The sequence below is a fragment of the Propithecus coquereli genome, unplaced genomic scaffold (genome assembly GCF_000956105.1).
Source record: "Propithecus coquereli isolate 6110/MARCELLA unplaced genomic scaffold, Pcoq_1.0 Scaffold709, whole genome shotgun sequence".
Lineage (NCBI taxonomy): Eukaryota > Metazoa > Chordata > Mammalia > Primates > Indriidae > Propithecus > Propithecus coquereli.
This window is the reverse complement of record NW_012153163.1, coordinates 246,891-274,051: the sequence shown is the minus strand read 5'-3', so window position 1 is coordinate 274,051 and position 27,161 is coordinate 246,891. Positions and strand designations below refer to the sequence as shown.

General features: G+C 48.7%; 5 protein-coding genes across 7 annotated transcripts in view; 3 read left to right on the top strand and 2 right to left on the bottom strand.

Annotated features, from left to right (window-relative positions):
• Positions 1-1,338, top strand: part of LOC105824025 (ankyrin repeat and KH domain-containing protein 1-like) — a 198,639-nt gene extending 197,301 nt beyond the window's left edge. The window contains exons 27-28 of the mRNA XM_012661359.1: positions 585-749; positions 1,030-1,338. Of these exons, the coding sequence (XP_012516813.1) occupies positions 585-749; positions 1,030-1,089 (225 nt within the window). The 3' untranslated portion in view covers positions 1,090-1,338. The remainder of the gene's footprint in view (positions 1-584; positions 750-1,029) is intronic.
• Positions 1,339-7,006: 5,668 nt separating this feature from the next.
• EIF4EBP3 (eukaryotic translation initiation factor 4E binding protein 3) lies at positions 7,007-9,000 on the top strand. The gene is made up of 3 exons (XM_012661377.1): positions 7,007-7,305; positions 8,371-8,544; positions 8,705-9,000. Exons 1-3 carry the CDS (start codon positions 7,203-7,205, stop codon positions 8,731-8,733), a joined length of 306 nt encoding a protein of 101 aa, XP_012516831.1. The 5' UTR covers positions 7,007-7,202; the 3' UTR covers positions 8,734-9,000.
• Positions 9,001-9,911: 911 nt separating this feature from the next.
• Positions 9,912-15,138, bottom strand: SRA1 (steroid receptor RNA activator 1). Of its 2 annotated transcripts, none has more exons than XM_012661375.1 (5): positions 14,579-14,634; positions 12,948-13,002; positions 11,324-11,523; positions 10,494-10,602; positions 9,912-10,339 (listed from the first exon to the last, which is right to left on the bottom strand). In XM_012661375.1, exons 1-5 carry the CDS (start codon positions 14,591-14,593, stop codon positions 10,128-10,130), a joined length of 591 nt encoding a protein of 196 aa, XP_012516829.1. In that variant the 5' UTR covers positions 14,594-14,634; the 3' UTR covers positions 9,912-10,127. The 2 variants fall into 2 exon arrangements, with proteins under 2 accessions (XP_012516829.1, XP_012516828.1); XM_012661374.1 differs by lacking the exon at positions 12,948-13,002 and adding an exon at positions 14,845-15,138 and having other exon boundaries at positions 9,918-10,339; positions 14,579-14,704.
• A 573-nt stretch (positions 15,139-15,711) lies between these two features.
• APBB3 (amyloid beta (A4) precursor protein-binding, family B, member 3) lies at positions 15,712-21,717 on the bottom strand. Of its 2 annotated transcripts, none has more exons than XM_012661380.1 (13): positions 21,525-21,717; positions 21,082-21,245; positions 20,923-20,999; positions 20,247-20,307; positions 19,912-20,058; positions 19,644-19,771; positions 19,386-19,391; positions 19,123-19,258; positions 18,896-18,980; positions 18,536-18,619; positions 18,155-18,270; positions 17,829-18,020; positions 15,712-16,269 (listed from the first exon to the last, which is right to left on the bottom strand). In XM_012661380.1, the coding sequence occupies exons 1-13, from the start codon at positions 21,571-21,573 to the stop codon at positions 16,033-16,035; spliced, it is 1,482 nt and encodes a 493-aa protein (XP_012516834.1). In that variant the 5' UTR covers positions 21,574-21,717; the 3' UTR covers positions 15,712-16,032. The 2 variants fall into 2 exon arrangements, with proteins under 2 accessions (XP_012516834.1, XP_012516833.1); XM_012661379.1 differs by having other exon boundaries at positions 19,123-19,237.
• Positions 21,718-22,127: 410 nt separating this feature from the next.
• On the top strand, positions 22,128-26,786 carry SLC35A4 (solute carrier family 35, member A4). Its single transcript, XM_012661378.1, has 3 exons — positions 22,128-22,151; positions 23,533-23,631; positions 24,247-26,786. Exon 3 carries the CDS (start codon positions 24,874-24,876, stop codon positions 25,846-25,848), a length of 975 nt encoding a protein of 324 aa, XP_012516832.1. The 5' UTR covers positions 22,128-22,151; positions 23,533-23,631; positions 24,247-24,873; the 3' UTR covers positions 25,849-26,786.
• The last annotated feature ends 375 nt before the right edge of the window (positions 26,787-27,161 follow it).

Genomic DNA, 27,161 nt, shown 5'->3' with positions numbered 1-27,161 from the left:
CTCATTGGATAAAGATGAAATCAAACTGAAAATTGTGAAACTTTTACTAAGCAATTACTTTAAGATAATTAAATCTGTACTCAAAAATGTCTTGCTGCACAAACTTCAGGCCAATCTATCTTAAAAATTCCAGGAATAGATATTCCCAATTTCTTTCAATATGATTCTGGAAAAAACTAAAGCTATCTGATCCATTTTATGATACTTGTATTACCTTATAACTAAAACCAAAAACACATGGGAAAAAAAATTATAAGCCAATGTAACTTACAGACAGATGAAAAATATCTGAAGCAAAGCAAAAGTGCACAGAATAATACATCAGGAAAAAGTACACTTCATCCAGAAATATGTGGATGTTCAACATTAGAAAATGTTTTCAACTAATAAATCACATTAGAAAATTTTAAAAAATTTTAAATTTTGCCCAGGCCAGTCTCAAACTCCTGGTCTCAGTGATCCTCCTGTGTGAGACACCATGCCTAGCCCTGGAGTTCTTTGAATGAGGGAAATTAGAGAGGTTTAAGCTGGTATTATGGGATCATTTATAAAAATTATGATTAAACCTTTTTTTCCTATTTTAGGGACTGCCAATTTCCATGTATGGAGGCACCATAATACCTTCTCATCCTCAGCTTGCTGATGTTCCAGGAGGCCCTTTGTTTAATGGACTTCACAACCCAGATCCTGCTTGGAATCCTATGATAAAAGTTATCCAAAATTCTACTGAATGCACTGATGCCCAACAGGTAAAATGGGCTTAATGCTCTTTTATTTTTCAGATTTGTCATGTCGTTCTTTTAATTCTGTGGATAGTGCAAAAAATTCTGAATGTCAAAAGTCGTGAACCAACCATTTTGATCTGAATTAAGTTTTTCAATATCAAGATGATGCTACTAAACATTTTATTTCATGCATGTGTATTCTTCATAGGCAGAAACAGTGAATTGCCATTGCATTTATATATTCATTTTGTAAATGTCTAAAGATTCCTAATTAGAAATTCCAATTTTTCCTCCCCCTTTTCAGATTTGGCCTGGCACGTGGGCACCTCATATTGGAAACATGCATCTCAAATATGTCAACTAAGTTAGAAGGTCTTAACTCTTTAGCCTTGTTTGAGAAATCTATGACTTTGGAAGAACCCTGGGGATTTTTTTTTTTTTAATGTGCCTAACTAAGAAATTTTCTCTGAGCAATGGAAATTTGATTGTCCATTGTATAAGAACAAACTGATTCCTATCCACCTGATTATGTTCTCTGGTTAGTTTAGCCATTTTGAACTTAAGATCAGATTGAACTTCGTGCTTTTGGCTAAACATACTGAATGCTACTTGTATGCAGACAAGAATTAGTTGATTACATATTTCAACCTTTTACGGTGGTAAATACATGTATAATTGTTTACATACTTAAAAGGAAAAAGTTGAGTAAATTTCTTGTCATATAGTGGCTCTACTTAATGTAGCCTGTATTAATGTGAAATATTTACCAGAATATTCAATAAAAAGATGAACAGTGTTTAGAAGTGGGGTGTGATCCTTTCAGTGGTCATGCAGGTACCACCCTATCCACATCATAATGAACCAGATCGTTAATGCTGTATTTGTAACAGGCTTCTCACATTTTACACTTTAGAGTCCATTCTTAGACTGCCTTGAAAAAGCACTTTTAAGACTAGATTTCTATTTATTCTGTGTTAAACGTTCCTTGTTCCCTTGTTGTCTTCTGTATCATTTTACGTGTGAGAAAGTTTCAAGCCCTGGCAATGTGTCTTAACTTTAGCAGATAGGCCACTGATAGGTTTTGCTCCTTATAGATCATGAGATTGTCAGTAAGAATAATTGGATTTAAATCAGATGACACTAAACAAACTGAAGAACAACCAAATCATCAACTTTAGGTTCCTTTGGTGCTTCCTGATTTTTTTTTTTATCTAAAAGATTTATTTGATTATAGGTGTTTTAAGTTTTATTTGCGTTAAGACATAAGAGGGGGGTGACTCCTGTCATTCTGTTGTATTGTTGAATCAGCTGAGTAATGTTTATAAATATGTGACTTATTTGGGGCTTAGTTCCATGGCCCCAAGTATGAAGAGCCAGTATGTTTAACAAGGTAAACACAGGAACACTGGGATGGGTTGTTTTGGACAAACTATAGGCTATGCCAAGAATCTGATGCAATAAAGAAGGAAAAGTTATCCCACTGAAAATTATAGTCATCAACTTATTTGTGTTTTAATATAGCTGAATTTCCTGGTTTTATCTATAGGCAATATAAAAAGAAAAGAAAATGTTTGAGGCTGATAGAAAAGCCAAAACTTATCAAGGCAAAGGAGGATGCACAGAAAAAGAGTAGTAACTAGAGGCAGCAGCATACTAGCAGCACTTTTCTATTCTTATGCCAACAGAAATTCTTGATCTTCTCTGCCCAGGTCCTAAAGCCAGCATCAGGTCAGACACACTATGTTTGTTCTATATTAGACATAACCTGGTTCTTTTGTCTTCCATATCATCTTACATATAGGAAAACTTCCTTAAGCTTATTTCTTATTTTCTGTTTTGAATGGATTTGGAAAGTGTCACTGGTGTTGAAGCTACTGACTTTGTAGTGATCAATAACCACATCAAGTATTCTCAAGAGGCCCCCTGACCTTTGCGGGAGGGACTAAAGACCCCCTTAGATCACCTACATATATTGTTGTTTCCACTTACCACTAACAACCAAAAAATTACCTAAAATTAGTGAAATGAATGAAACTACTCTTGATGAAATATACACTAATGAGAGATAATATTTAGTAAATTATTCAGTGAGACAAAAAGGTGAGTTTTATTCTATCTTAACTATCTACACTGTATTTTTTTTTTTTTTTTTTTTTGAGACATAGTCTGACTCTGTTGCCCTGGCTAGAGTGAGTGCCGTGGCGTCATCCTAGCTCACAGCAGCCTCAAACTCCTGGGCTCAAGCGATCCTACTGCCTCAGCCTCCCGAGTAGCTGGGACTACAGGCATGTGCCACCATGCCCGGCTAATTTTTTCTATATATTTTTAGTTGTCCAGATAATTTCTTTCTATTTTTTTAGTAGAGATGGGGTCTCGCTTTTGCTCAGGGTGGTCTCGAACTCCTGAGCTCAAACAATCCGCCCGCCTCGGCCTCCCAGAGTGCTAGGATTACAGGCGTGAGCCACCACGCCCAGCCCTCTACACTATATTTTAATTGTCTGGAGGAGCCCTTAAATTCATACTCTGTGTCTTGAGGACAACAGAATGAGAAACTTTATCTCAGGTCAGGAACAAAAACCCATGAAAGGAAAGGAGGCAATTATGAGGAACTTTTAGGAGAATTGGGAAGAAACAGCAGTTGTGCAGTTGGGAATAGTTCTTTGGGATGCTATCCTCCCTTCCCTCTTACCAGCACTTGCTTCTTTTCTTTCTGACTATTTGGATCTCAGTAGCTTACTCCCAACCTCATTTCGCGTGCTATAATCTCTTCTTCCTCTGCCTGCCTCTTCCTGGCATTACTTTACTACTATTTTACCAACTTCAACATTGGATAAAACCTAGCTCAGGTAAGAACTCAATTACTTTCAAAATATACAAGGGATATGGGGGGAGGAAGCATGGATACAGTGGAACAACAGTAGTCAGAAGCCTAAATTCTATTTTCATTTCTGCCACTGAAGCTCTATGACCCTACACAAGTCATTTCACCTTTCTGGGCTTCGTTTACCTCATCTGAAAATGAAATTGAACTTAAATGAACTCAAAAGAGTCTTCTAGTTCTAACACATGTTTTCTTCTTTTTCTTGTGAATGAGAATATAATGTATAGGAATATTGGAAGCCATTAGAATTTTTACAGTGCTGTGGTTTGAGAGCCCTTAGCATTGGTTCTGATAAGGAATCAAAAGCTTGCTGTTGTGGAAGCCCATATTGATTTTGAGATTTTAGTGGAGGCTGAAGAAAACTTTCCATATCCATAGTGAGCCCTCAAGTCATTAAGAGACATCTTGCTAAGGCATAGATCAAACCCTGTGAGAATAAATACCTCTTTCAAGGAATAAAACTATATCATCAAGGTTTCTGGACCCACTTATTTCAAATAGTGTTCAATGTAATAAAATTCTACCACCAATAAAATTATTGATATTTTAAGACCCTTTAAACCTATTGTGGCTACAGTGTGCTGACTTGCCCTTTTATAGGCCAGTCTGCTTCCTTCAGTCCCTGCTCTCAAAGGGGAAATCCCATCACCTCAGCTAACCAGACCGAAGAAGAGAGTTGGACAGCCAATGGTGGCCTCTCCTAACCAGAGGTAAGAAATCTCAGGACTTGAAATTACAGTTTCCATCTGTTCATGTAGATTCTGGCCAAATCCCGTTCTAAACCTCAATACTAGTGTAAGAGGAGACCATCCTTGGTTTGAGTTAGCTTATAGAAGGGGAAAGGCTTGTCACATTATAGTTTCAAGCCAAACAAAAAGGAGTACTTAGTATAGGTGGTTCTATCCAACTGTTTTAAGACCTTTGGACCACGTTATAAACCCAGGAAGAGGCAAACAAGCCTGTAGGGAAACAGCTGCTGAACATCTTGTTCTCTGACTAGCAAGAAGCACCTCTACCAAGAAGTGTGGCTGGTTGTGATGTGCTCCTAATGGACCCTGTCCTGGGGTGAGGGGTTCTGATAATGCTGCATTTTCTATTCATCCTCAATGATTTGTCATTAGCCAACAAGCAGGTTCCTTCACCTTCACTCTCCTGTAGGCAATGGGTGAGAGAAAGGTGGTTTTAAGTATCAAAAACTTAAGCGTGTTAAGACTACCTCTCATAAAGGCCATAAGCCTGGGCTTCAAGAACTAATTTGGAAAACAAGGTTCAGATGATCTGATTGCAAACCTGTTTTGTAATTACTGTTCACATTCCTGTTTTATCGTAATAGTATTGGTTTGAGTCCAGAGCAATTTGCCTGGTAGCAGAGACCTGGTATTTCCTTATAGGTTTAATCATATCTCTGGGGGTAGGACCTGGGCATAGGTATTTTGTTTTTAAAGCTTCCATGTTCTAATGGGGAAATAGTATTGGCCCTCTGATTTAAACTCTTGTTCCTTCATCCAGGTTGCATGGATAATGAATCTGGCTTTCTCTCTAAAGCCAAATACCTAGTCCCCAGCCCTTACAGCACACAGTGTCTCCAGAAAAGTTAACCGCAAGCAGTAGTCATTATAGTAGTAGTAATTGCTGCTGCTGTTTTGTAGTAGAGATTAGTGGAAGGAAGACCTCACTTCCACACTGATCCTTCTTGAAAACCTTTCACACTTCTCTCCTACTCCTCCTTTTTTTAACTGGTCTTTCTCAAGTCTCTTGATGAATCCTGTTTCTTTACTACCCCTTTAAATAAATGTTGATGTGCCCATGCCTCCTCTTATACTGTATCTTTTCCCCAGTGATCTCATCCCACTCTCTTGGATTTCACTACACCCAAATCGGAGTCACTAACCCAGGGTTCTCCCCCTGCACTTGAAACCAATAATATGCCCATCTTCTTGTTTTCTCTATTGTATTAATTGGGACTACTTAGCCACCAAGACTCTCAAGCCAAAACATTGAGAATTATCCAAACACCTTCCTTTCCCTCACCCCCACCCTTAATCAATCATCTTACTCTTCCTCCTCTGTGTTTCTGAAATCTCATCCACTTCTTTCCATCCCCGTAGCCATTTGCCCTTTTTCCCACCTGGTTTTATTGGGTTGGACTCCCCACCTTCAGTCTCACCATCCTCTACCCCATTTCCCCCATCAGACTACTTTATCACCTTGTGTAAAAGCTGAGTTATCCAAAAAAAAAAGCTGAGTTATCTTAAATGGCTCTCCGCAATCTGCTTGCAAGCCTTACCCTCCAGCCCTGCTAAAACACTTCATTTAGGCATGTACCATTTTGTAAGAGACTCAAAAACCTTTTTTGGGCACAGAAAACGTACATACCCTTGCTACCCAGAATGTGATTCTGAGGACTTGAGGCATCTGCATTACCTGGGATTGCATTAAAAATCCAGAATCTCCCCCACAGACCTACTGTATCAGAATTCTCATTTTAACACGATCTCCACATGATTTATATGCACATTAAAGTTTGAGAAGCACTGATTTATAAAATACAATTTTTTAAAAATGAGTAAAGAAATCAGAGCTAAGGGAAAATATGGAATGAGAGCTGAGGTCGTATTGATAAATGCATGTAAATAGTCCACTTAGTTTTTTGGGGGTGGGAATGAGGCAGTACTGATTTTGAGGAAGCCAAACAGAGGACAACTGGATGAAATCAAGATTTTTAGTGTGTATAGGTACTAGACGTAGTACTTAACTCTTCTACCGTGTCTCCAGCCTATCATTTTGTGCCTGCATCAAAAAATCTTATCTCCAAGGCCAAACTCTCTCGACTTTCCTTTTCTGAAAGCTAAAGACCAAGCCCTCCTCACCAGCCCCCTGCCCTTCCTTAGTTAGAGGTCAATGGACAAGCTTCCCCACTGGTGCTGCCTCATGTACCTTCCCCTATCCCACAGCTTTTACTTATCTTTTAATTAAATTAGTACAGGTATCACTTCTTCAGAAAGCCGGCCAGCCCTCCCTGACCTTCCCCTTCCTGCTGTGCTCCAGGCCATTTTAGGTGCCTTTCAACATGTCTATTATTGTTTATGGAAGGCAGTACACAGCTGTGCTGAAAGGGCACAGGCTCTCGAATCAGATGCACTGAGGTTTGAATCCCAGCTTCCTCTCCTAGGGGATGCATGACTTTGGCTACTAACCGTGCTTTGCTGTCCAAACTGCTGCAAGGGATGGATGAGTTAATACTGGACAGCAACACTTGCCTTCCCTCGCCTGCCCCCAGTGCCCAGCTGTAGGCAGTAAATAGCTGAGCTGCTGCAGCACTCAGAGGCAGGTTGTCCAGTGCTAGGCCAGGAGGAACTGGAGGTCAGTGTGGGGCCTGGGACTCAGACCCTTTCCAGCTTTCTCTGAGCCAAAGCTTGGTCCGTAGCGGGTAGGGCGGGGCCACCAGGTTGAATGACGGCACGTGTCCCGCCCCGGGCGTGACGTCGTCCTAGTGTTGTTACCCGCGGCTGCACGTGGTCGGCTGAGTCCGCCTCAGACTGAGCACTGCTCCGGGACCTCAGCACCAGCTGGTTACATTCCTGCTTCTCCTCGCTATGTCCACGTCCACAAGCTGCCCGATTCCCGGGGGTCGGGACCGGCTGCCCGACTGCTACAGCACCACGCCGGGGGGCACGCTATACGCCACTACCCCGGGAGGTCAGCTGGCCGGGCCGGGGTCCGCTGGCTGCGGGCAAACCAGCGCGTGCGTGCTATCGTGGGGCGGGGGTGTGCATTTGCGGGCCTTGGACGCGTGCGCAGGCCCCTCTGCTGCTTGTAGCTTTGGGGAAGGATGTTTGGAGCCAAAGCTCAGTTACCAAAAACCTTGAAGTGATGCAGCAAGGCCATGAGCCTAGCTTCCGGGTATGTGGATGTAATCCTTCACAGGGGTCTGGGTTCTGGGCACCTTGCGCATGCTCCCACCCCTCGTGACTTTGCCTCCTGGGTGTAGGAGCCGAGACCCCTAACTGAGCGTGGCCTCAGCAGGAAGCACTGGGCCTTGCAAAGCTAGAGCAGCTGGGGGTGGGTGCTCCGTTTACGTGCAGCTGGCTGGCGGCTGTTTGGTTGGGCCAGCAGTCTGGGATCACGAGCTGCTGGGCTCCCGACCCAGAGGTTCCTGCCACGTGGGAGGGGAGGGGAGAGAACAGGGTGGGGCCTTTTGAGGACACCACACAGGCCAAGTTCCTCTGGGCTAGGCTGAGCCTTATAGGATAAGAACAGCACGTCCCTGTGTTTCACTGGGAACGCAGCTCCTCCCTGCAGGAGATAATAGCCCAGGTGGTAACACTGGGTGAAACCCTTCACAACTGCTGTTTGGCTTCTTGATCCAAGTGAGCCTAGGCTAGGCCCCATCTTGTGAACCAAAGCAAGGAAGTTCCAGAGCAGTAGAGGAGCAGCATGAAGTACCTGAGCTCCAAGTTTGGTGCTCTTCTTAGAGCTAAGACCTGATGCTACCCCAAACCTAAAGCCCCTACCTGAACCAGCTGGGATGCCCCACTTGCTTTATGGTTTTTAGCCACATCTTGGTTAGGCCTGGAAGACTTTTAATTGCTGTGAAGGCTTGTCAGTTAAGATCCTAGCAGGACTGCAGAGCAGATGCCCTTTGATACACAGGGAAATGTGACACCACTACCCACAACCCCCAGTTCCCAGAAGGCCTGCATCTGGGGCTCCAGTGGCCTCTGTACCCAAACTCCTCTTACCTTAGCCCCTACCCCTTGACAGGCACCAGGATCATCTACGACCGAAAGTTCCTGCTGGAGTGCAAGAACTCACCCATTGCCCGGACACCCCCCTGCTGCCTCCCTCAGATTCCCGGGGTCACAACTCCCCCAACAGCCCCACCCTCCAAGCTGGAGGAGCTGAAGGAGCAAAAGGAGACAGAGGAAGAGATACCCGGTAAGGAAAGCAGGAATTAAGAACTGCCCCAGCCTTTGCGTTCAGATGCCCTTGTGAAAGTACAGTGGGGGTTTGTTTCCAAGAGGGGTTTCTGCACTGATGCTGTGAGCCTGCAGACTTTCAGACTAGCAACCAGTCCTCCTGCCTTTTCTCTCTCCAGATGATGCACAATTTGAAATGGACATCTAATCCAGTGCAGATGACCTTGTGTGTGGAGTTATAGAGGGATCCCTCAGCCACTGCTGCCACCACCTCTTCTGGGGTATCCAAAGGCCAGCTGGCCTCATCTAATCTGGAAGGGAGTGATTTGTTGGTTCTGGGCCTCCTTTAGTTCTGAAGCAGCTAGACCAGGGATAGGAGTGGGCCACTTGCCAAGCCCTTGGCTCTTCTTAGGGGCTGGGACTGTGGGGGATGGACTATGTCACCTTCTGGCTGCTTAGTAAACGTTCAGAGAAATGCCTTGGCTCCAGTGTTCTCCTCAATGCTGATCTCCCCATTTCAGCCATATAACTGAGGGCCCCAGGTCCATTCATTCCCAGCTCCCACCAGGCCTACTTTTTACCAGCAATGAGGCAGGCTACTGGAGCTGCCAAACCACAAACAGCGATAGCCTGCCCCTTGCCAAAGGCTGTTCCTGTCTTTCCAGGAAGCAGCATTCCTGGAACTGAGCCTCCCCTGTAGCTCCTCCCCTATCAAAGTAGGACTTTTGGAAAAGAGGTGCTATCCCTGCCTATAGTCATTCCCAGTCTTTCCCCAGTGCCTTTTCTGCTTCTCACCAGTCCCCCTATTCCAACACTGAAAACATTGTAACCTCCCTTCTCACAAGATGATCTCCACCAAGGACCTCTCTGTCCCTTTCCACTCGGCTCTGTTCTCAAAGGGTTAGAATAGACTTTAGGGCCCACGTTGAAGGCCAATATGAGGCAGATGCTTATGTGGTGAGTCAGATAAAGTTATGATCCCAAATCTCAGTAATCTGGTCTTTTTATCCTTCAGTTTACACAGCAAAACCCCCAATGTGGTTCTAATCTCTGTGGCACCTATATATATATACCTCAAGGGTAATACAGTGCAAACAGGACAGTCTTTACTTTTTGTCCAGGGAAAAGTCTCCCCATGCTATTTGAGCCTGTTCTCAGGCTGAAATGAAATCATCCAAAGACGGGGCTGTTCTGCCCAGTGAGGGATGTGCTTTTCAGTCTAATTTTGGGGAAAGTGGTAGTCAGCAATCTGGTTGTGCCCAGCAAGGCCCTTCATGATGAATGGAGGAAGGAGAACAGAGGTTTGCAGGGTGCACAGGGAGCAGGGAAGTTAAGGACACCAGAGGGGATTAGTTTGGCATAGGAAGGGCTTATCTCTCCTACCTACCCAAAGCCCACCACTGAGATGTTTTTATTGAATTGCATGTGTTAATGGGTAACAAATGACCTCCCTCTGGCCCAGGTGGAACCTCTTCCCACAGAGGTAAGTCAGGCTGAATGAGACAGACAGCCTCCCTGGTGGTAAGAGGAAGCCAAGTAAAGAAGGCCTCCCACACCAAGGCATAGGAGATTGTGTCAGGTGAGTCTGGGGGACCCACAGGATTATGGAGGCTGCTGGAAGCCTGGTACGGTCTGGTTCTCCTCAGCTGTGGCAGCAGATTTCTCTTCATTGGCCTCCTCCTCTGAAGACAGGCTCCTCTTTTCCGCAATTAATCTTTTAACTCCCACCATCCACTGACTGACCTCAGTCACATGGTCAACCATGAGTGAGCGGTGGATGTCATCTGCTGCATCCCACTGGTGGTTTGAAAGCTCTGAGGAAAGACAGGGGTTGAGCAAGCAGCCTGGGATAAAAGAGACAGCTCCCGTACCTCCCCTCCCAATCAGTCAAAATCTCAGCACCTGTTCCAGCTCAGCCAATCATGGCAAGATGAGGGACTTAGGCTGTACCAGGGAACCCACCCATACCTCGCACCAGTATAGCCATCCTCTTCTTTACAGGCATTGACAACTTCCCTCCAGCCCACTGTTCCTGTAGCAGTGCCAGGCGTCGACTGATGTCATCACATACCTGCTTCTGAGACAGAAGCCCTCTCCAATTCAGTGCTGCCAACCCAACAGGGGGAGGGGATGGCAGCACCATGTAGGAAGCACCTGCTTTCTCTGGCCTAGGAACTTTACACTTCATCTTCAGAGTTCTGGTTCTTTACCCAAAAGTTAGCAGCACCCACTGAGAACCTGATGAAACCTATGGATCTCCTCCCAAGAAAAATGCGTGTATGGCTAGAATTTTTAAATTTCAAAGGCTTCTCAGACCCTCAGAAGCTCATGTTACTTCACAAATAAGGAAACTAAAAGCCAAAGACGTGAAATGACCATGCCACTCCCTCTTTCCTTTAAGACATTCCCTTAGATCCCTTGCCTCCACAGACTTAGGAAACACTATAAATGAGATTTCTTTCTCCTCGACTGAGCACAGTATAAATTTCCTGAGCACAAAATCAGCAGGATCTGCTCTGAATGACTTGGAGGTACAGAAAATCAGGCTGTTACCCATTCACCAATGGGAGATGAATTCAACTCTTGTTCCCACAAGCTTGTTCTATTGAAGTCCTCTGAACCCTCCTGAAATGTTGTGTTCATTTTTCTGGGAAGGCCCTAGCAGATTCTGAAAAGGTCTATAACTAAAAGAATTAATAGCCATTGCCCATAGTGTCGGAGGGTCTACCTTTGGGAGCTGTACCCACATCTGGCTGTGATTGGGAGCCCTCTCCACCCTCTGGAGTGCCAGGGCTTACCCTCGTGTGGCCACGGCAATCCTCCAATGCCTGTTCCAAAGGTTCCAGCACATCCTCCATCAGAGCTTCAGACTCAACTGGGAAACTTGTGGGCTCCACACCAAAGGCAGGACAACTCCCCACAGGTGGGGGCCTGGGAACCTTACTTGAAGGAGGTGGAGGCCCCATTGCGGGGAGCCCAGAAGTCTCTGAGGTGGGGACTGCAAAGGTAAGAGCAGGATCAAGCAAGATGACTTAAATAGGCAAGAAGCTCAATGCTAAATTTGCCCCTTTTAAGAAGGGCTTCTGGGACAACGCATTCAAAAATGTGTATTTATGCAGTCCCTACCATATGCCAGACAATGTGCTAGGGACCAAATGTAAGAAAAGTAAACCAGAAAGATTAGGTTTCTGACCTCAGAAAGCTTAAATTCTAGAGGGAGGGGGGAAAAACACAAGAAAATTACCAAATTGTGTTACATGCTACAAAGAAATAAAGTGCATTATGTAATAAAGATGAACAGGGGGATCTATCTAGACTAAGTTCAAGGAAGGTCTTCTGATGTGACAACTAAGTTTATGCCAGCTCACCCACTCTGACCTTCAACGAGTTACTTTTAACCTCTAAGCTTGGGTTCAAACTTAGCTATTTTTATTTTTATTTCTTGAGAGTCTCACTCTGTTGCCCTGGCTAGAGTGCAGTGGCGTCATCATAGTTCACTGCAGCCTCATACTCCTGGGCTCAAGCGATCCTCCTGCCTCAGTGTCCCGAGTAGCTGGGACTACAAGAGCACGCCATCATGCCCGGCTAATTTTTTCTATTTTTAGTAGAGATGGGTTTTGTTCTTGCTCAGGCTGGTCTTGAACCTCTGACCTCAAGGAATCCTTCTGCCTCAGCCTCCCAGAGTGGTAGGATTACAGGTGTGAGACACCATGCCCAGCCTTAGCTGTTTTTATTAAGTTGAGAAATAATGGATGAGATAGATGCAGCTATGAAGAGCTGAAGGAATATATACCAGGTATAGGTAAGGGCAATGCCTAAGATGCAGGAAAAGTGCTGACTTGTTCAAGGGACAGAAACAAGGCCTGTGTGTCTGAAGATTATTAACACTGAAGAAAGTAGTCACCAGACATTTTTTAAGATGTATACTATGAAAAACTGATGAGAACTGGTCAAGGATGGAGGCAGAGACAACTAGCTGGGGAGTTAATCAGTAGTCCAGGAAAGAGAGAATGCTGGCATGGACTAGGATGAAAGAGTACATGAGGGAAAATGGAATGGTTTGAGGTTTATTTAGAAGGAGGTAGCAACAGAACTTGGTGGATTGGGGGTGAGGGAGAAAAAAGTCAAGATGACCCTTGGGTGATGGGAATCACTGAGAAAAAAAGACTAGAGAAAAGTCAAGAATTTACTTTTGGGTATCAGCAATCCACATGAATTAATTCACCTAATAATCTGGCCTCTCGAATACTTGACCTCCTCACTCCAATGGTCATTTTTTCCCACCCTACCTCAGCCTCTCATTTCCCTCTGCTTTGTTAACGACACTATCACGTCCAAAATCTGATCACCCCTCCTACCCTTCCAGTTTAGCTACTTTGACTTCATGGTGCATTAAAATCACTCCCTTATAAATACTCTTACCTCCTTTATCACCTCCTATTGTCCAACTTTCCTGGTTAAAGCCAACTTGCCTGCACTTGGGAGGAAAAACAGAACCATGCTAATGAATTACACTTTAAATTCATGGCCACAGATTTTAAAAGGTATCAAACACTGCCTGGATACTTTGGCTCGTTTTTCCACTCTTTAGAACAACGATTTTCATATCTCTAAACTTTTCCACCTTCTCCCCCTCTCTTCCTTTCTGTGCTGTCTACTTCTGACTCTGCCTCATCTTTCACTGAGAAAAATAGAGGTCATTAAACAGGAACCCTCTCATCTTCCCACCACCACTTCTAACCCAACTGCATCTGTAGCCCCTGTCCTTGTTCCTCTAATAGATGAAAGGTTCCTGCTCCTGTCAAAAGCCGTCTCTCCAGCTGTACTTTGCATCCCAGCCTCTCGTCTTATCTAGGCTTACGTCTTCCGCTTTTTTTTCTTTCTACTTCTTCCCTAAAATCTTGTCTTCCACACTGCAGGCACAGTGATCTTTTTAAGATGTATGGAGTGGTTTTGAAGCTGGGAAGATTGTGCGCCTGGGGCAAATGTTTGGAGACAGTTTTGGTTCTCATCACTGAGTGGGTGCTACTGGTATCTACTGGGTAGAAGTCACCGATGCTGCTAAACATGCTCCAATATACAAGACATTCCCCCATAACAAACAATTATCTGGCCCAACATATCTATAGTGGTGAGGTTGAGAAACCCTGCCTTATATTTTTCTGGAGTGGAAAGGGTGTGGAGAATGAAGGCTGCTGAAAAACCAAACCTGAGCCCCTTTCTGGGGGCCACACCCCACTTAATGCCCTAAGAAATTCTCGGGGGGAAAGGGGGCCCTCTGCTTTAAACTTTTCAGTGGCTTCCAACTTTACATATCCTGGTTTACAAAACTCACTGTGCTCTAGCCACTCTGTATTCCCTCAATCTCTGAATTGGCCAAACTTGTTCTTATCTCAGGGCCTTTGCACTAGCTGTTCTCTTATGCTTGGAAAGCTCTTCTGCATGATCTTCGTGTGGCTTTAATGTCCACCCCTAAGTCAGCTAACTCACGAGTCGCATATCACATCACCCTGTTTTATCTGTCTGCGGACCCTTTACCATTATTATTTTAGTGTTAAGAATGTGGACTCCCTGAAAGCAGAGACTTTTTGTCGTGTTCGCTGCTGTCTACATCACCCTTGAACAGTGCCTGGCTCATCGTTGGTACTCAGTAAATAATAGTGGTTAATTAAGTGAATGAATGAATAACACGTTAAGTCTAAGATGCCTCTTACATACTCAAATGAAGAGGTAGAATAAACAAATGGATATACCGCTATGGGGTTGTGGGAAGGAGGTCTAGGTTGGAAGTCAAATTTGAAAACTTAAAAACCACAGGTCTAGATGTGATCACCTAGGGTGAAAATATAGAAAGAGTCTTTTTAAACCAACATACCATTTATTAATCTGAGCAGCAGAGAGGGGGCTCGGAAAAGTGCCTGCCCTGAGCCCCTTAGTGGGGCCCCACTCTCTCCTTAGGGAGTGCTCGGAGGACAGAAAAAGGCCCTCGGAACATGCTTATCCCTGACACCACCCATTCTCCGCCGGTCTCCCCGCACAGGGCCCCCACGCACCTCGGGGGGATCCATCCTGGGGAGCGGCGACCCTCTTGGTGAGCGGCGTGCGCTTGGGCCCGCCAGCCTGGGTCTGCAGCCCGTATGAGAACTGCGGCGGGTCGTTCCAGCCGCGCTCTTTGTTGCCTGCGGAGGTGAAGCGAGACCGGGATTTCACCCGAGGGTTATACTGGGGCCGAGGGACACAGAAGGTCCGCACCCCGCGCCTTAGCCGCCCCCAGCCCGGCGCGAGGACCCTGCGCCCCTAGACCGCCAGCAGCGCTCACCGGGTTTCACGTACAGCTCCGCCATCTCCACTTCCGCACGGCCAGCGGGGCAGCGCGTCATTTCCTGGGCGGCCGCTCGCTGAGTAAGTAGAGGCGCGGCTCCGGCCAGGCTAGTCGCCTGGCGCTCTTGAGATGGGATGGTTGTTCACAACTGCGGGCAGCCACTTGTGAGGACCCTGCGCCAATTCCCTAAGGAACTCGAGGTCTCCATCTAATGGACCTTCGGGATCCTGGTCACGGCACCAAACGGGGCTGCTTTCCAGGAGCTGGCGCTCTAGGAGCCCTCGTCCTCTCTGGGTCCGACCTCTCCAGTGTCTCCCACTTGCTCTCAGGAGCAAGTTCAAACCACCAGAAGCTCCTGTCTCACATATGCTCCTCTGCGATCCGGCCAGGTCGACTTTTAGAGCCTCAACTCTGTTCACTGTCCTGCACAATCACCACATTCATTTTCTCTAGCCTCGCTACCTAGTACTCAGCTTAGATGTCAGGTCTTCAGGAAGCCTTCTGTAATGCCTCAGGCCAGGTTAAGTGTCTCACCTAAGCTCCCCCAACCCTGAGGTTTCTTAGTTCTACTACACCATATCTTATGTGTTTTTTTTTTTTTTTTTTTTGACTCTTGTTCCTCTCCCTGACCATCTCAGAAAGTGGGACCCTGATTATTTTATTACATCCCCAGCGCCTAGCTTAGTATCTGGCTCGGAGACCTTAGAAAATAGGTTCATTGAATGAATGAAGTAAGATTTCCATCACACCCATGCCCTCATGTGACTACAGGCAGCCACCAACACCAAGCACAGACACAAAGACACTTATGTCACACAGGTTGTCTCCCCCAGCCCTGTCCCAGTTCCAATATACTCACACCCAGTGAGGTCACTGAGGGATTTTTATTTGCACTGATTTTGCTATAAAGTGTTGCTGAGGTAGAGCCACCTGTCCAAGACTGGACAGGGGCAAGGAACATAAGGACCCAAGGAAAGGGGAGCCAGGGTCCTAGGTTGTGGTACAGGGCCTCTCAGTCATCCATATAAACAATAAATTGGGCAATAAATAAAGGATGGCCAAGGATCAGAGGGACAGGCAGAGAAGGCTCCAAGCGGTGAGGCTGCAGGCTTCGGGGTAATGAAGGGGTATAGACAGAGTTAGGCATGGACCCAAAGCCTCCTTCCCCAGCCCTCCCAGATCAATTTAGGGCATATGGAGCAGAGAAGGTTTCAGCCGGAAGGCCTCAAGAAATGAGAAGACACCCCGCTTTCGAGGGGCTGCCCCTGCACCGCCAACCCCTCCTTTGAGCAGGGGGAGGGGCAGGGGACCTCCTGGGGAATCCATGGAGCTGGTCCGCTTGAGCCGCAGACGGGCCCGGGCCTGGGCACCCCGGGCCTTGCCTCGAGCTGCAGAGGCCACAAGACACTTCTGGTACTGAACCTAGGGAGAAGGGGAATGTGAGGATCAAGCTGCTTTCTGTCCCTGGAATCCCTGAAAACTTCTGCAGGACGGAGAACTCGCCAAGGCTTCTGTCTGATATGAAGGTAAGTAGTTGGCCACATCTGGAGTCCCTATAGCACTCCCAGGTAGCTCAATAACAAAAACATAAAACAATATTTATTGAGCACTTAAAGAGGGCTGGACACTATGCTAAGTGCTTTGTATAACTCAGTTATTTATGAGGCATATTATCCCCATTTTGCAAATGAGGAAATTGAGATTCAGAGTGTATGACTTGCCCAAGGTCACATAGCCAGAAAATGGTAGAATTGGCATTCAAACCTAGTTCTGACTGTGGCCTGTACTCTTAACCACACCTACCAATACGCTGCCTCTCCTCCATCTCTCACTGGTGTGGACCAAGTCCCTAGCAAAGCAGATTCCCTAGTCAAGGGGAAGGTGTACAAACCAACTTCATTCCCAATGCAAGTACCCCCAGTCTTCTCTCATTTGAACTATTCAAAGGGGTCCTAACTGGCCTTCCTACCTCCTCTTCTGTGTCCTCCAAATCTTTTACCCATAGTATAGTTTAAGTGGTCCTCCTAATCCACAAACCTCACTTTACCGCCTGGCTCAAAACCCTTCAGTAGTTCCTAGTGCCTCAGGATAAAATAAACTCATCACCCTGGCCTCTAAGGTCCTCTATGACCTGGTTTCTGCCATTTTCTCTGCATCGTCTCTTGTTATATCTGCCCTTGCATGCCAGATACACTAGATTCTTTCAGATACTCCAATTCACTTACACCTTTATCACTTTGACAGCTGAGGTTCCCCATGGTTGGCACACCTGCCCCATTACCCTTCACCTAGCTAACTTCTTCCTTGGAACCTTTAACTCTTGGTTTTCTATGACCTCTTACAAGTAGCCTTCCTGACCCTTGAAGGGGCTACCTCCTCCATCAATCTGTGGTGTACAAGTTATTTCTGGTCTGTCTCTCTCCTTCCTAAGTGTTCTGTGAAGGCAAAAGCTGTGCCCTCTATACCACTGAATTCCTAGGGTCAAATATGGTGCCTGTCCAAGCATGGCTGCATTTTGAAAAATAAAAAATATGGTGCCTGATAGCCTGTAGGCACTCTCATTTGTTGAATGCATGAGTGAACTGAACTAACAGAGTGTAAGCATCCCATGCTCAAATGCCCACAAATGCCAGGAAATAACCTAAATGAGACAAACAAACACAGACAATGCCCATCTTATAGGGCATAGCCCCTACACAACTCTGGCTGCATGCTGACATTTATATGCGTGAATGCAGTGCCAGAGCTCCTAGTATTTTAAGAAAAACAGGAATAGCAATTATTATGTGAAATGTCCTGGCCTTTAACTATTGGTAGTTAATTAAAACTTAACTAAAAACAGCATTGAGGGCCAAAACACTAATGATCCACAGTCAGCCCAGGTTTATGATCTCTGGAGAAGCTGCCAATCTCGAGCCCCAGTCAACAGTAGAGAGCAGCTGCAGGGCAATCCCACCCACCCATTCCTGCCCCTAACTCACCATACAGGCAGCCTGCACAGCTTCGGAGAGTCCACCTGCATGGGGCTGGCACCAGAAGGCTGCACACTGGAAGCTCTGACGGCCCAGGTCGGCAATGAGGCCAAAGGTATGTGGGTCGCGGCCAACACCAATAAAGGTCACAAGGCGCACAGGGCACTGCCACAATGGCTCCTCCTCTGTACTGGCCTCTGCCTGCCCACACCAGGCCTAGTCACTAGAGGGCCAACCACTGGCTGGACCCACTGAACTCTTCCAGCAGCAAGCAGTGACCCCTCAGCATCCCTGCTCACCCCTCCGCAGCCCCCAGCTTCACCCTGTTCTGATACCTGAATGGGATGTGCAGTCATGAGAGAGTCAGACACACTGAGTATGGTGGGAACCCAGGTGTTTCGGTCCCCTCGGGCGGTGAGGGTACCAATGGCCTCGTTCAGTACATCCATGCCTGGGGGAACATGCCCACCATGGTGTCTTCCAATTGTAAAGAAAGAAAGGGTCGGTAGGGAGTATCTACACCCCTTTCACTGACTTGGGACTCAGAAATGTGAATAGGATAGCTGGAGCTGGGATTAGAATTCTGAGTTAGGAAGGCTGGTACATCCCAGACCATACAAGGCCATGTGAGGACTGAGAAATGACAGTAGACCCTGCCTCACCCGCCTTCCCCTTGCCTTATGCAGACCACCCCATCTAGTCCCCTCAGTCCTTACCCATGGCTTTGGTGACTGGCAGGGTCCCCATGTACAGTGCCTCATACTTCTGAGCAGCCTGGCTCACCGCATCCAGTAGCTCCACTGAAATAAACATACACATCAAGTTGGCCTGGGAGAGCTCTCTCAATTACCCCTTTCCCCACCCTTCTGAGTGGGTCAGGACTCAGGCCAGAGCTGGTACTAATAGAATAAAGGCCTACAGATGCTCTTCCAATTCAGGGCTTGGGATCCCTGGGACCACACCCCTCAGAAATTCCCTATCTCCAGAGACGTACTAAACAACCAGGAACATCCCCCCCCACACGAAATTTCACCAAAGCAGCCTCGGGCAGCAATGCAGCACCTCCTTCCCCATACCTTGCCGTGGCAGGTCTTCAGGGGAGATGGGGTCTGGGGAGCAGCAAGGGGCATCACCATTGACCCCTACTCGCTCTGATAAGATCTAAAACACAATGCAGCCAGCATGAGCCACATGGAGAGAGGGGGATTAGGGTAAAGGGGCCAATACCACCCTTCCCCAACTACCTTGGAAGCTTCAGACCCAGCCCTATACCCACATTCCCTGTCCCACCCATGGCCCTTACCTGGGCACAGAGCCCATGTAGGGCACTGGCAATGGCCTTGGCAGGGACGTCACAGCGAAACACATGGCACTTGAGCATACAGCTGTCTTTTTCACCCGCCACAAAAGCAAAGTCCCTGGCAGGGGCAGAGATGGGGCTGGGGTAGAGGCTGGTTAGAGGCAGGGGCTTGAAGTGCCTGCAAGAGGCTGTGAAGTCAGGCTAGGGATATGGCACAGATGAAGTACAGAGGTCAGGGCTAGGGCTCAGGGCACCTCGTCACTCACCTGTCACTGTTCCGGAAGCATGTAGGAACACAGAAGAGAATCAGCCCAACCTCTCAGTCTCTCCCCAGTCTGTCCCTGATGAGCTGGACCCACCCTCCCCAAACAGGACTGGACCAGGCAGGGGAGGCAGTGTTGGGTCCACATCAGAGGATCTGTGTCCAGGGGTTCAACCACTGGGGATCAGCATCAGTGGGGATCACAGCCTGCAGGGGAGGAGGGAGAAGTAGCTCTCGCTTGGGGTAATGTAGACATCCTTACCGGCCCTTGGAGCTCCCCACGCCCCATACACGGATGTGCACCAGAGGCTGGCAGTGGATCAGACTGTGGTCCAGGGGATTCACCAGGCTCATGGCATCCTTCTTCAGGATCATCAGCATGTTCTGACCCTGCCAAGGTCAGAGGCTAGCCTAGAGCTCAGATAAAGGTAGTTGCTATGTGGAACAGGCAATTCAGGGACAACTACCTCTGCTGGGCCCTGGGCTGAACCCCTGCGGTCGGGGGTGGGGAGGGGGCCCAGCCAGCTCACCTCGCCCCAGGCACCATCTGGGGGCTGGCTCTGGCTGCAGGTCTGAGCCAGTTGCTGGATGCAGTTATTGACAGCAATACTGCTCTTCCCCGGTGCCAGGTCCTCTTCAGGTACCTCTATCCATCCCAGAGAGCGGACTGCAAAGCACTGACGGGTTAGAGGAAGGGACAAGAGTAAGTAGTGATGAAGTAGGGTGTTTGTTAGGTGCCACAGGCTCCACACATGGAAACCCTCTGGTACCCCCTGCCTTCACCCTTGATCACCTCTGCTGAGTCCAATCCCACCCCAGGTATTTCCCTTGGGACCTCCCAATACCCTCAGGCCCAAGTCACTACCTTAGCTCCTGGCTCCATGCTCTGTATGTAGGATTCCTCACCATACCAGGACAGAGAGTTACTGGAACAGAGCAGAGCTAGTAAGAGGACCACATTTCCTACAGTAGGAGCACTGGTAAGGCCCAGACTACTTGATGAGCACGGGATGTGGAACAAGACTCAGAATGTAACACCATAAATAAAACCAGAGTGGGGTAGAGCCCAGGACCTATTAAGTTAACTTAATATAAACTTTGACTTAGAATTTGAAGGAAAATTTGGGACACAGAACCCAGACACAGGATATAGAATAAAAGCCACAAACAAGGAACAGGGTCAAATATGTGGACTGGAACCCCAAACTGGAACAAGAGCCCCAAACTGGAACAAGAGACCCTAGAACACAGGATAGGAACCCCCACAGGGAAAGCCTAAGATAATGGCCAACTTGTAGAACACGATAGGTCAGGACTGAGAATATGGAAAAGAACACATAGGTAAAGACAAGCTTAGAACAACGGACAAAACTCAAAATACTGACAGTCAAGAACAAGAGACAGAGCCAAGAACACACAATACAACCCAAAACATGGACAGAGTCCAGAACCTGGGCTGGAAAGCAGACTGTGGGGTCAAACTGCATTTTTGAATGCCATGGAACCCCAAGCCTTTCGTTTTGCATGGCCATCCCTGTTACCTCCGGTCCAGTGAGCTCTCCAGGCTGGAGAAGGATCTTCCTTTGGGGGGCCGCAGTCCCCAAATCCCCTCGGACCCCTGTAGAGTGGGGGTTAGTCAGTGTGGCAGCAGGCCTAGATCCACGCATGGGCTCAGGATCCCTCCTCGTACTTCCACCTACCGTTCCTGGGTCCTCTGAATCTCCTAGTTCCCAAGTTGGGCGCTGCCACTGGGTGCTACCACTGGGTACGTGCCAATAGTAAGTACCTGCAGCATCTCGGATCTTCCTCCAGCCCGGGGGCAGGCCTGGCTCCCCCTCCAGACTCTGGTCCCCCCACAAGTCATCTACATGAACACAGGATTGGAGAGGGGGTGCATATTATTTGTGAGTTCAGAATAACACCCTGTCATAACCCTCCTTCCATACCAAAGGAGGCAGCTCTTAGGCTGGAGGTCCAAGCTCCCCAGTCTTGAAGATACCGCATTTAAAGATCAGGGTTCATTTAGACCTGGTCGTCACACCGAGACGTATTCCCCACCCTGTCTCTGAGCCTTGCCGTAGCCTTTTGCACTCCTCGTCCCCCCTCAGCTCCTAGTCCTCCCACCAGACCCCTCCGTGCACACCATCGCAGTTGACCAGAATGATGGCCAGCATGTAATCCTTGCCCAGCATAGCGCCGGCTGCGTCCCCGCCAGGCTCTGCGGGCCAGCACTCTTAGCCCAGCGCGACCTCCCAAGCGGCTGCGCCTACAAGCCCAGCCTCCCTGGGCCACAAACGGCCGGGCCAGCTGGCGCCGCACAAATACTGGGCGGAACAGGGGGCGGGAAGGGGCGGGCTCGAGGGGTGGTGCGTGTAGACTGGCGGCTGGATCCCCGAGTGGGTGCGTGTTTCCGTGCGTGGGTCCGGGGGAGGCGCAAGGATGTCAGCGGACCAGCAGACACCACCCCACAACTATGACCTCATCAGGCAGCGGAAGACCGTCTAAGCGACGCGCGCAAGAGTGAGATCATCGCGCCCACGACGTATGCGCGCGCACACGCATCCTGGACCTCGATGAGCGGGGTCACGTAGAAGTATCTGCGAACCGGAGACCGCCAGGGTTTGCTCACTAGGAAAGTAGCACCTCACCCTTTCTAAAAATGCCCCGGAAGTGCCTTCGCCCTCAATAAAGATGTCCGCACTATTTGGCATGAGGGTGGTGGGTCTGCGCCTGCGCAACAAGTTCGGCGGGGAAGATGGCGGATGACAAGGTGAGTGAACATGTGGGGGAGATCCGCAGTCGTGGGTGGTCGTCATGCTCCGTGACCTTTTTAGTTCCGGGGAGAAGCGACATTGGAGCGGCTCAGGGGTGGGAGTGCTCCTTGTTACCTACCTCTGGAGCTCCTGTCCACTGCCTCAACAGTGGGGGGTGGCGTGGGGGGCGCATTAGGCGAGGCGGGTGGAGCCGGGGATCCCCCAGGTGTCCTCTCCCAGGAACCAGGACGATCCCCAGTTACTAGCACACACTCAAACACATTCACCCTGAAACCCTCCTCACTCTGCCCCACTCCCTAGCCCCCGAAATTTCCCTCCCAGAGACGCGGTGTTTTCAATCACACTGACGCTCACACCACCCTCATTCAAACACTCCCTTGCATACACTGAATTTCATGCTTATACGTGGTCAGAATTACTCAGTGCATTTACTCACACACTTGCCCACAGTCATTGTCTCTTTTTTTTTTTTTTTTTGAGACAGAGTCTCACTCTGTTGCCCGGGCTAGAGTGCCGTGGCTTCAGCCTAGCTCACAGCAACCTCAAACTCCTGGGCTCAAGCGATCCTACTGCCTCAGCCTCCCGAGTAGCTGGGACTACAGGCATGCGCCACCATGCCCGGCTAATTTTATATATATATATATTTTTTTAGTTGTCCAGATAATTTCTTTCTATTTTTAGTAGAGACGGTGTCTCGCTCTTGCTCAGGCTGGTCTTGAACTCCTGACCTTGAGCGATCCAACCGCCTCGGGGCTCCCAGAGTGCTAGGATTACAGGCGTGAGCCACCGCGCCCAGCCAATCATTGTCTCTTGCATCCAGTCACTCACATTCAGTTTGGCATGGCCTTGGGTGGAAAGGGATAAAGCCCAGGGAGAAATCAGGTTTACCCCCAAATTGTCCAGGGAGTTACCTCAGTCCATTACTCACCATCGTCTGGAATGTCGGCATCACCCACGCATCTACCAAGTGTTTGCCAGTCCCTATGTCAGGCAATGGAACACAGCAGCCAAAACATTCTTCAGGGAGTTCATAGATGAATCAGTAGTGCTTCCCTGATAGACCTAGCTGAGGTCCCCTAGCTGTCCCTCTGCCTTCTCTACACACTGCTTGCTATGTAAAATTCTTGTAAAGAGTGTTGTAAGTTACTGCTGCAGTAACTTACTGCATCCCATATGTCACCGCCTCCCTGGCCCCCATGTGAATTGTGTGCTTTTCAATGCCTTTCTTCCTTTACTTACCATTACCATCTCAGGAAGCTTTTATAGGAAGAGGTTTCTTTGGCTCACCCCAACCCCTCCAATTCCCAGACTCTTATAGAATTGAACAAGGGATGGGGCTGGGTCAAACTGCTGGAACTAGCCTCTCCCTGTTCCTAGGATTCTCTGCCCAAGCTTAAGGACCTGGCATTTCTCAAGAACCAGCTGGAGCACCTGCACCGGCGTGTAGAAGATGAAGTCAACACTGGCGTGGGACAGGTAGGGACCGTTCCCCCAACCCTGGCCCTCACCTTAGGCTTTATTGCCCAATGAATGTGCTCTTGAGTGTTGAGTGGGTAGTAGAGATTTATACAGCAAATGGTTATTGAGGGTCTGTTCTCATTCACCTTGAGGAAAGTTTCCTTGAGAAAATGGCACTTGAACTGGGGTCTTGAGTAGGGGTTAATTAGGCAAAGAGCAGAGGAAAGAACATGATAAGAAAACAGCATATGCAAAGCCCTTGTGATGGGAAGTAGCATTATGAACATGAGGGGTGAGAGGAGGTCAGTTTGGCTGCAGTAGTCGGGGAGCATGCTAAGAAATGAAGGTGGAAAAACAGGCAGGGCTCAGGTTCCTCAGGGGCTTCTCTGGCCTTGTGGCAGTAGGGTTCTGTGATTGGAACCTTCTGACCCCAGGATTCTGAGATTGTGTGATCAGGACTCCTAGATTCTTTTTCTGGCTCCAGAACCTTGAGAAAAATCTTTGGAGAAAATACCAGAGTTGTCTAAAGTGAAGAGGAAGTAGTGGTGGAATGCTCTAAGCCCAGCTTGAGTAGCTCCTGGGCAGAGAAGGAGGGAGAGCCTGGCTGAGTTTCCTTCTGCGTTTTCTCTGCAGGATGGCTCGCTGTTGTCCTCTCCATTCCTCAAGGGATTCCTGGCTGGCTATGTGGTGGCCAAACTGAGGGCATCAGCAGTGTTGGGCTTTGCTGTGGGCACCTGCACTGGCATCTACGCAGCTCAGGCATACGCTGTGCCCAACGTGGAGAAGACATTGAGGGACTATTTGCGATCACTGCGCAAGGGGCCCGACTAGGTGTGGATGCCATGGGGGAGGCAGGATGAGCAGCTGGGGCCTGCAGGTGGAGGTCTTTCTACCACAGACATTCTGTCTGGCTTCCCCAGCTATCATCCATTTGCTGTCTCCAGCTTTTCTTGCCACATTCATCCTTGCTTCCTTTCCTGCAGAGTGTGGACAGTGGCTTGTCATCCTGCACTCTGGACTCCTTCCCTCCCTAACTCCATGGGACTGGTCCCAAGACTGTGGTTTCAGGGGCCACCAGCCCTCCTCTTCAAGGCCTGACTGTGGAGTTTGCAGCTGACTCTGATTCTTAGTATTCTCTCTGGCAATGTACACTGCTCCTCCCTCCTGGGAGCCGGCCCCATAACTTGATTTCCCCCAAAGGTGTCATAATCCCCACTGCCCCTTGCTAACTACACAGGCCACCTAGGGTCTGGTGTGGGCATGAGTGTAGAGGACGGGGGTATACCAGGCCTGGGCCGTCCCAGGCAGGCCCGTTGGACCCTGATGCTACTCCTGTCCACTGCCATGTATGGTGCCCACGCCCCATTGCTGGCGCTGTGCCATGTGGATGGCCAAGTGCCCTTCCGCCCCTCCTCAGCCGTGCTGCTGACTGAGCTGACCAAGCTACTGTTGTGCGCCTTCTGCCTCCTGGTGGGCTGGCAAGCATGGCCCCAGGGGGCCCCACCCTGGCGCCAGGCTGCTCCCTTTGCACTATCAGCCCTGCTCTATGGCGCTAACAACAACCTGGTGATCTATCTTCAGCGTTACATGGACCCCAGCACCTACCAGGTACTGAGCAATCTCAAGATTGGAAGCACGGCGCTGTTCTACTGCCTCTGCCTCCGGCACCGCCTCTCTGCACGCCAAGGGTTAGCACTGCTGCTGCTGATGGCTGCAGGGGCCTGCTATGCAGCAGGTGGCCTTCAAGACCCCCGGAACACCCTTTCTGGGCCCTTTCCAGCTGCTGATGCCAGCCCCATGCCCCTGCATATCACTCCGCTGGGACTGCTGCTGCTCATCCTGTACTGCCTCATCTCAGGTTTGTCATCTGTGTACACAGAACTGCTCATGAAGCGACAGCGGCTGCCCCTGGCACTTCAGAACCTCTTCCTCTACACTTTTGGTGTGCTTCTGAACCTAGGTCTGCATGCTGGTGGTGGCCCTGGCCCAGGCCTCCTGGAGGGTTTCTCAGGATGGGCAGCACTCGTAGTGCTGAGCCAGGCACTAAATGGACTGCTCATGTCAGCTGTCATGAAGCACGGCAGCAGCATCACACGCCTCTTTGTTGTGTCCTGCTCACTGGTGGTCAATGCTGTGCTCTCAGCAGCCCTGCTGCGGCTGCAGCTCACAGGCGCCTTCTTCCTGGCCACGCTGCTCATTGGCCTGGCTGTGCGCCTGTACTATGGCAGCCGCTAGCCCCTGACCCTGTGGATTGGGTGCCATCATCAGAATCCCCTCCCAGGCCTCCCTTCCCCTCCCCTCAGCAGCCCTGTAACAAGTGCCTTTTGAGGAAAGCTGGGGAAGTGAGAGCAGCCAGGTTAGTCTCTGGAGGTGGGTGGGATGGGATGTGAAGAGTGGATTTGGTTATGGAAACTCTTAACCACCCCACCCCACCCTACCAAGTTCTTTCAGGCTAAGGAATTGGGGTAGCATCAATACCTAGGCCTGATAAATGACCCCATCCCTGGTGGGGCTGGACTCCCTGCTTCGTCCTGCATGAACACAGTTGCTCAAAGTGGGGTGTGGGCAGCAGGTGGCTTTCCTTACCTAGTCACCCCAGCAGACCCACTGCCCCCATGCCTGATGCTGGGTGCTTCAGCCCAGCTGTGGTACATGATTCCCTCATAAGGAATGCTCAGTCCCTCCACTGTCATGCAGGAAAGCCCAATAAATTGCCACAGATTATACAACCGTCACCCAGACCATTCTGCCGGTCTCCCCAGTTCCAGCAATGCCTGGAGACATACCCCTTCCCCCATCCACAGTGCTGCTTCCCATACCCAGCCTTTGTTCTGGAAACCCCAAAGATAGCTGGGGTTTGACTCATCTCAGGGAATGTTGCCCCTGGGCCCTGGCTTAAGCCTACACTCCTGACCTTTCTGCTCATCCCAAAGGCCCTCGTGAAGCCCGCTGCCCACTCTAAGGCTCCTAGGAGGTGCCATCCTTCCCACTCTGGGTCCTGCCTCTGCCTGGCAGTCTCCCAGTTCCCCATAGCCTGAGGAAGCTCTACAAGAGTGACTTGGGACTGGTACAGGAAACTTCTGTAGCTCAATCAGTGTCTCTAACTGCATAAGCAATAAGGTCTTAATAAAGTGTTCTAGAGTGTAGGTTGGTTCCTACAACCACAGCCATGATTGTCCTGTGTCTTCTATTTGCACAGCCCCCTTCAAACATAGTCTTGTTTCCCTGGAGTCTTGAGTGTTTTAATTCTGGGGTAACTTCTAGACTAAGAAAAAGTTGTTTTCTCCGAGCTGTTGTCAGAGGCATTATTTTCTTTGGGAGCTCCATGGATCTGAGACTGTTCCCTGTCACAGAGCTTTCGAAATTTCCCTGATACTGGGCCCAGCAAGACAAACTGTAGACTCTAGGCTAGAAAACTCTTAACAACACCGGTGTCGGTTTAATTCTCATTTCCTCTGGTTCCCTCACTGATGATTCCTCTGTCATCTGTCTTAAAATCATGGCCAGAGGAATGTCAGGCCCTGTTTCCGTGGTAGAATGCCTGGTCA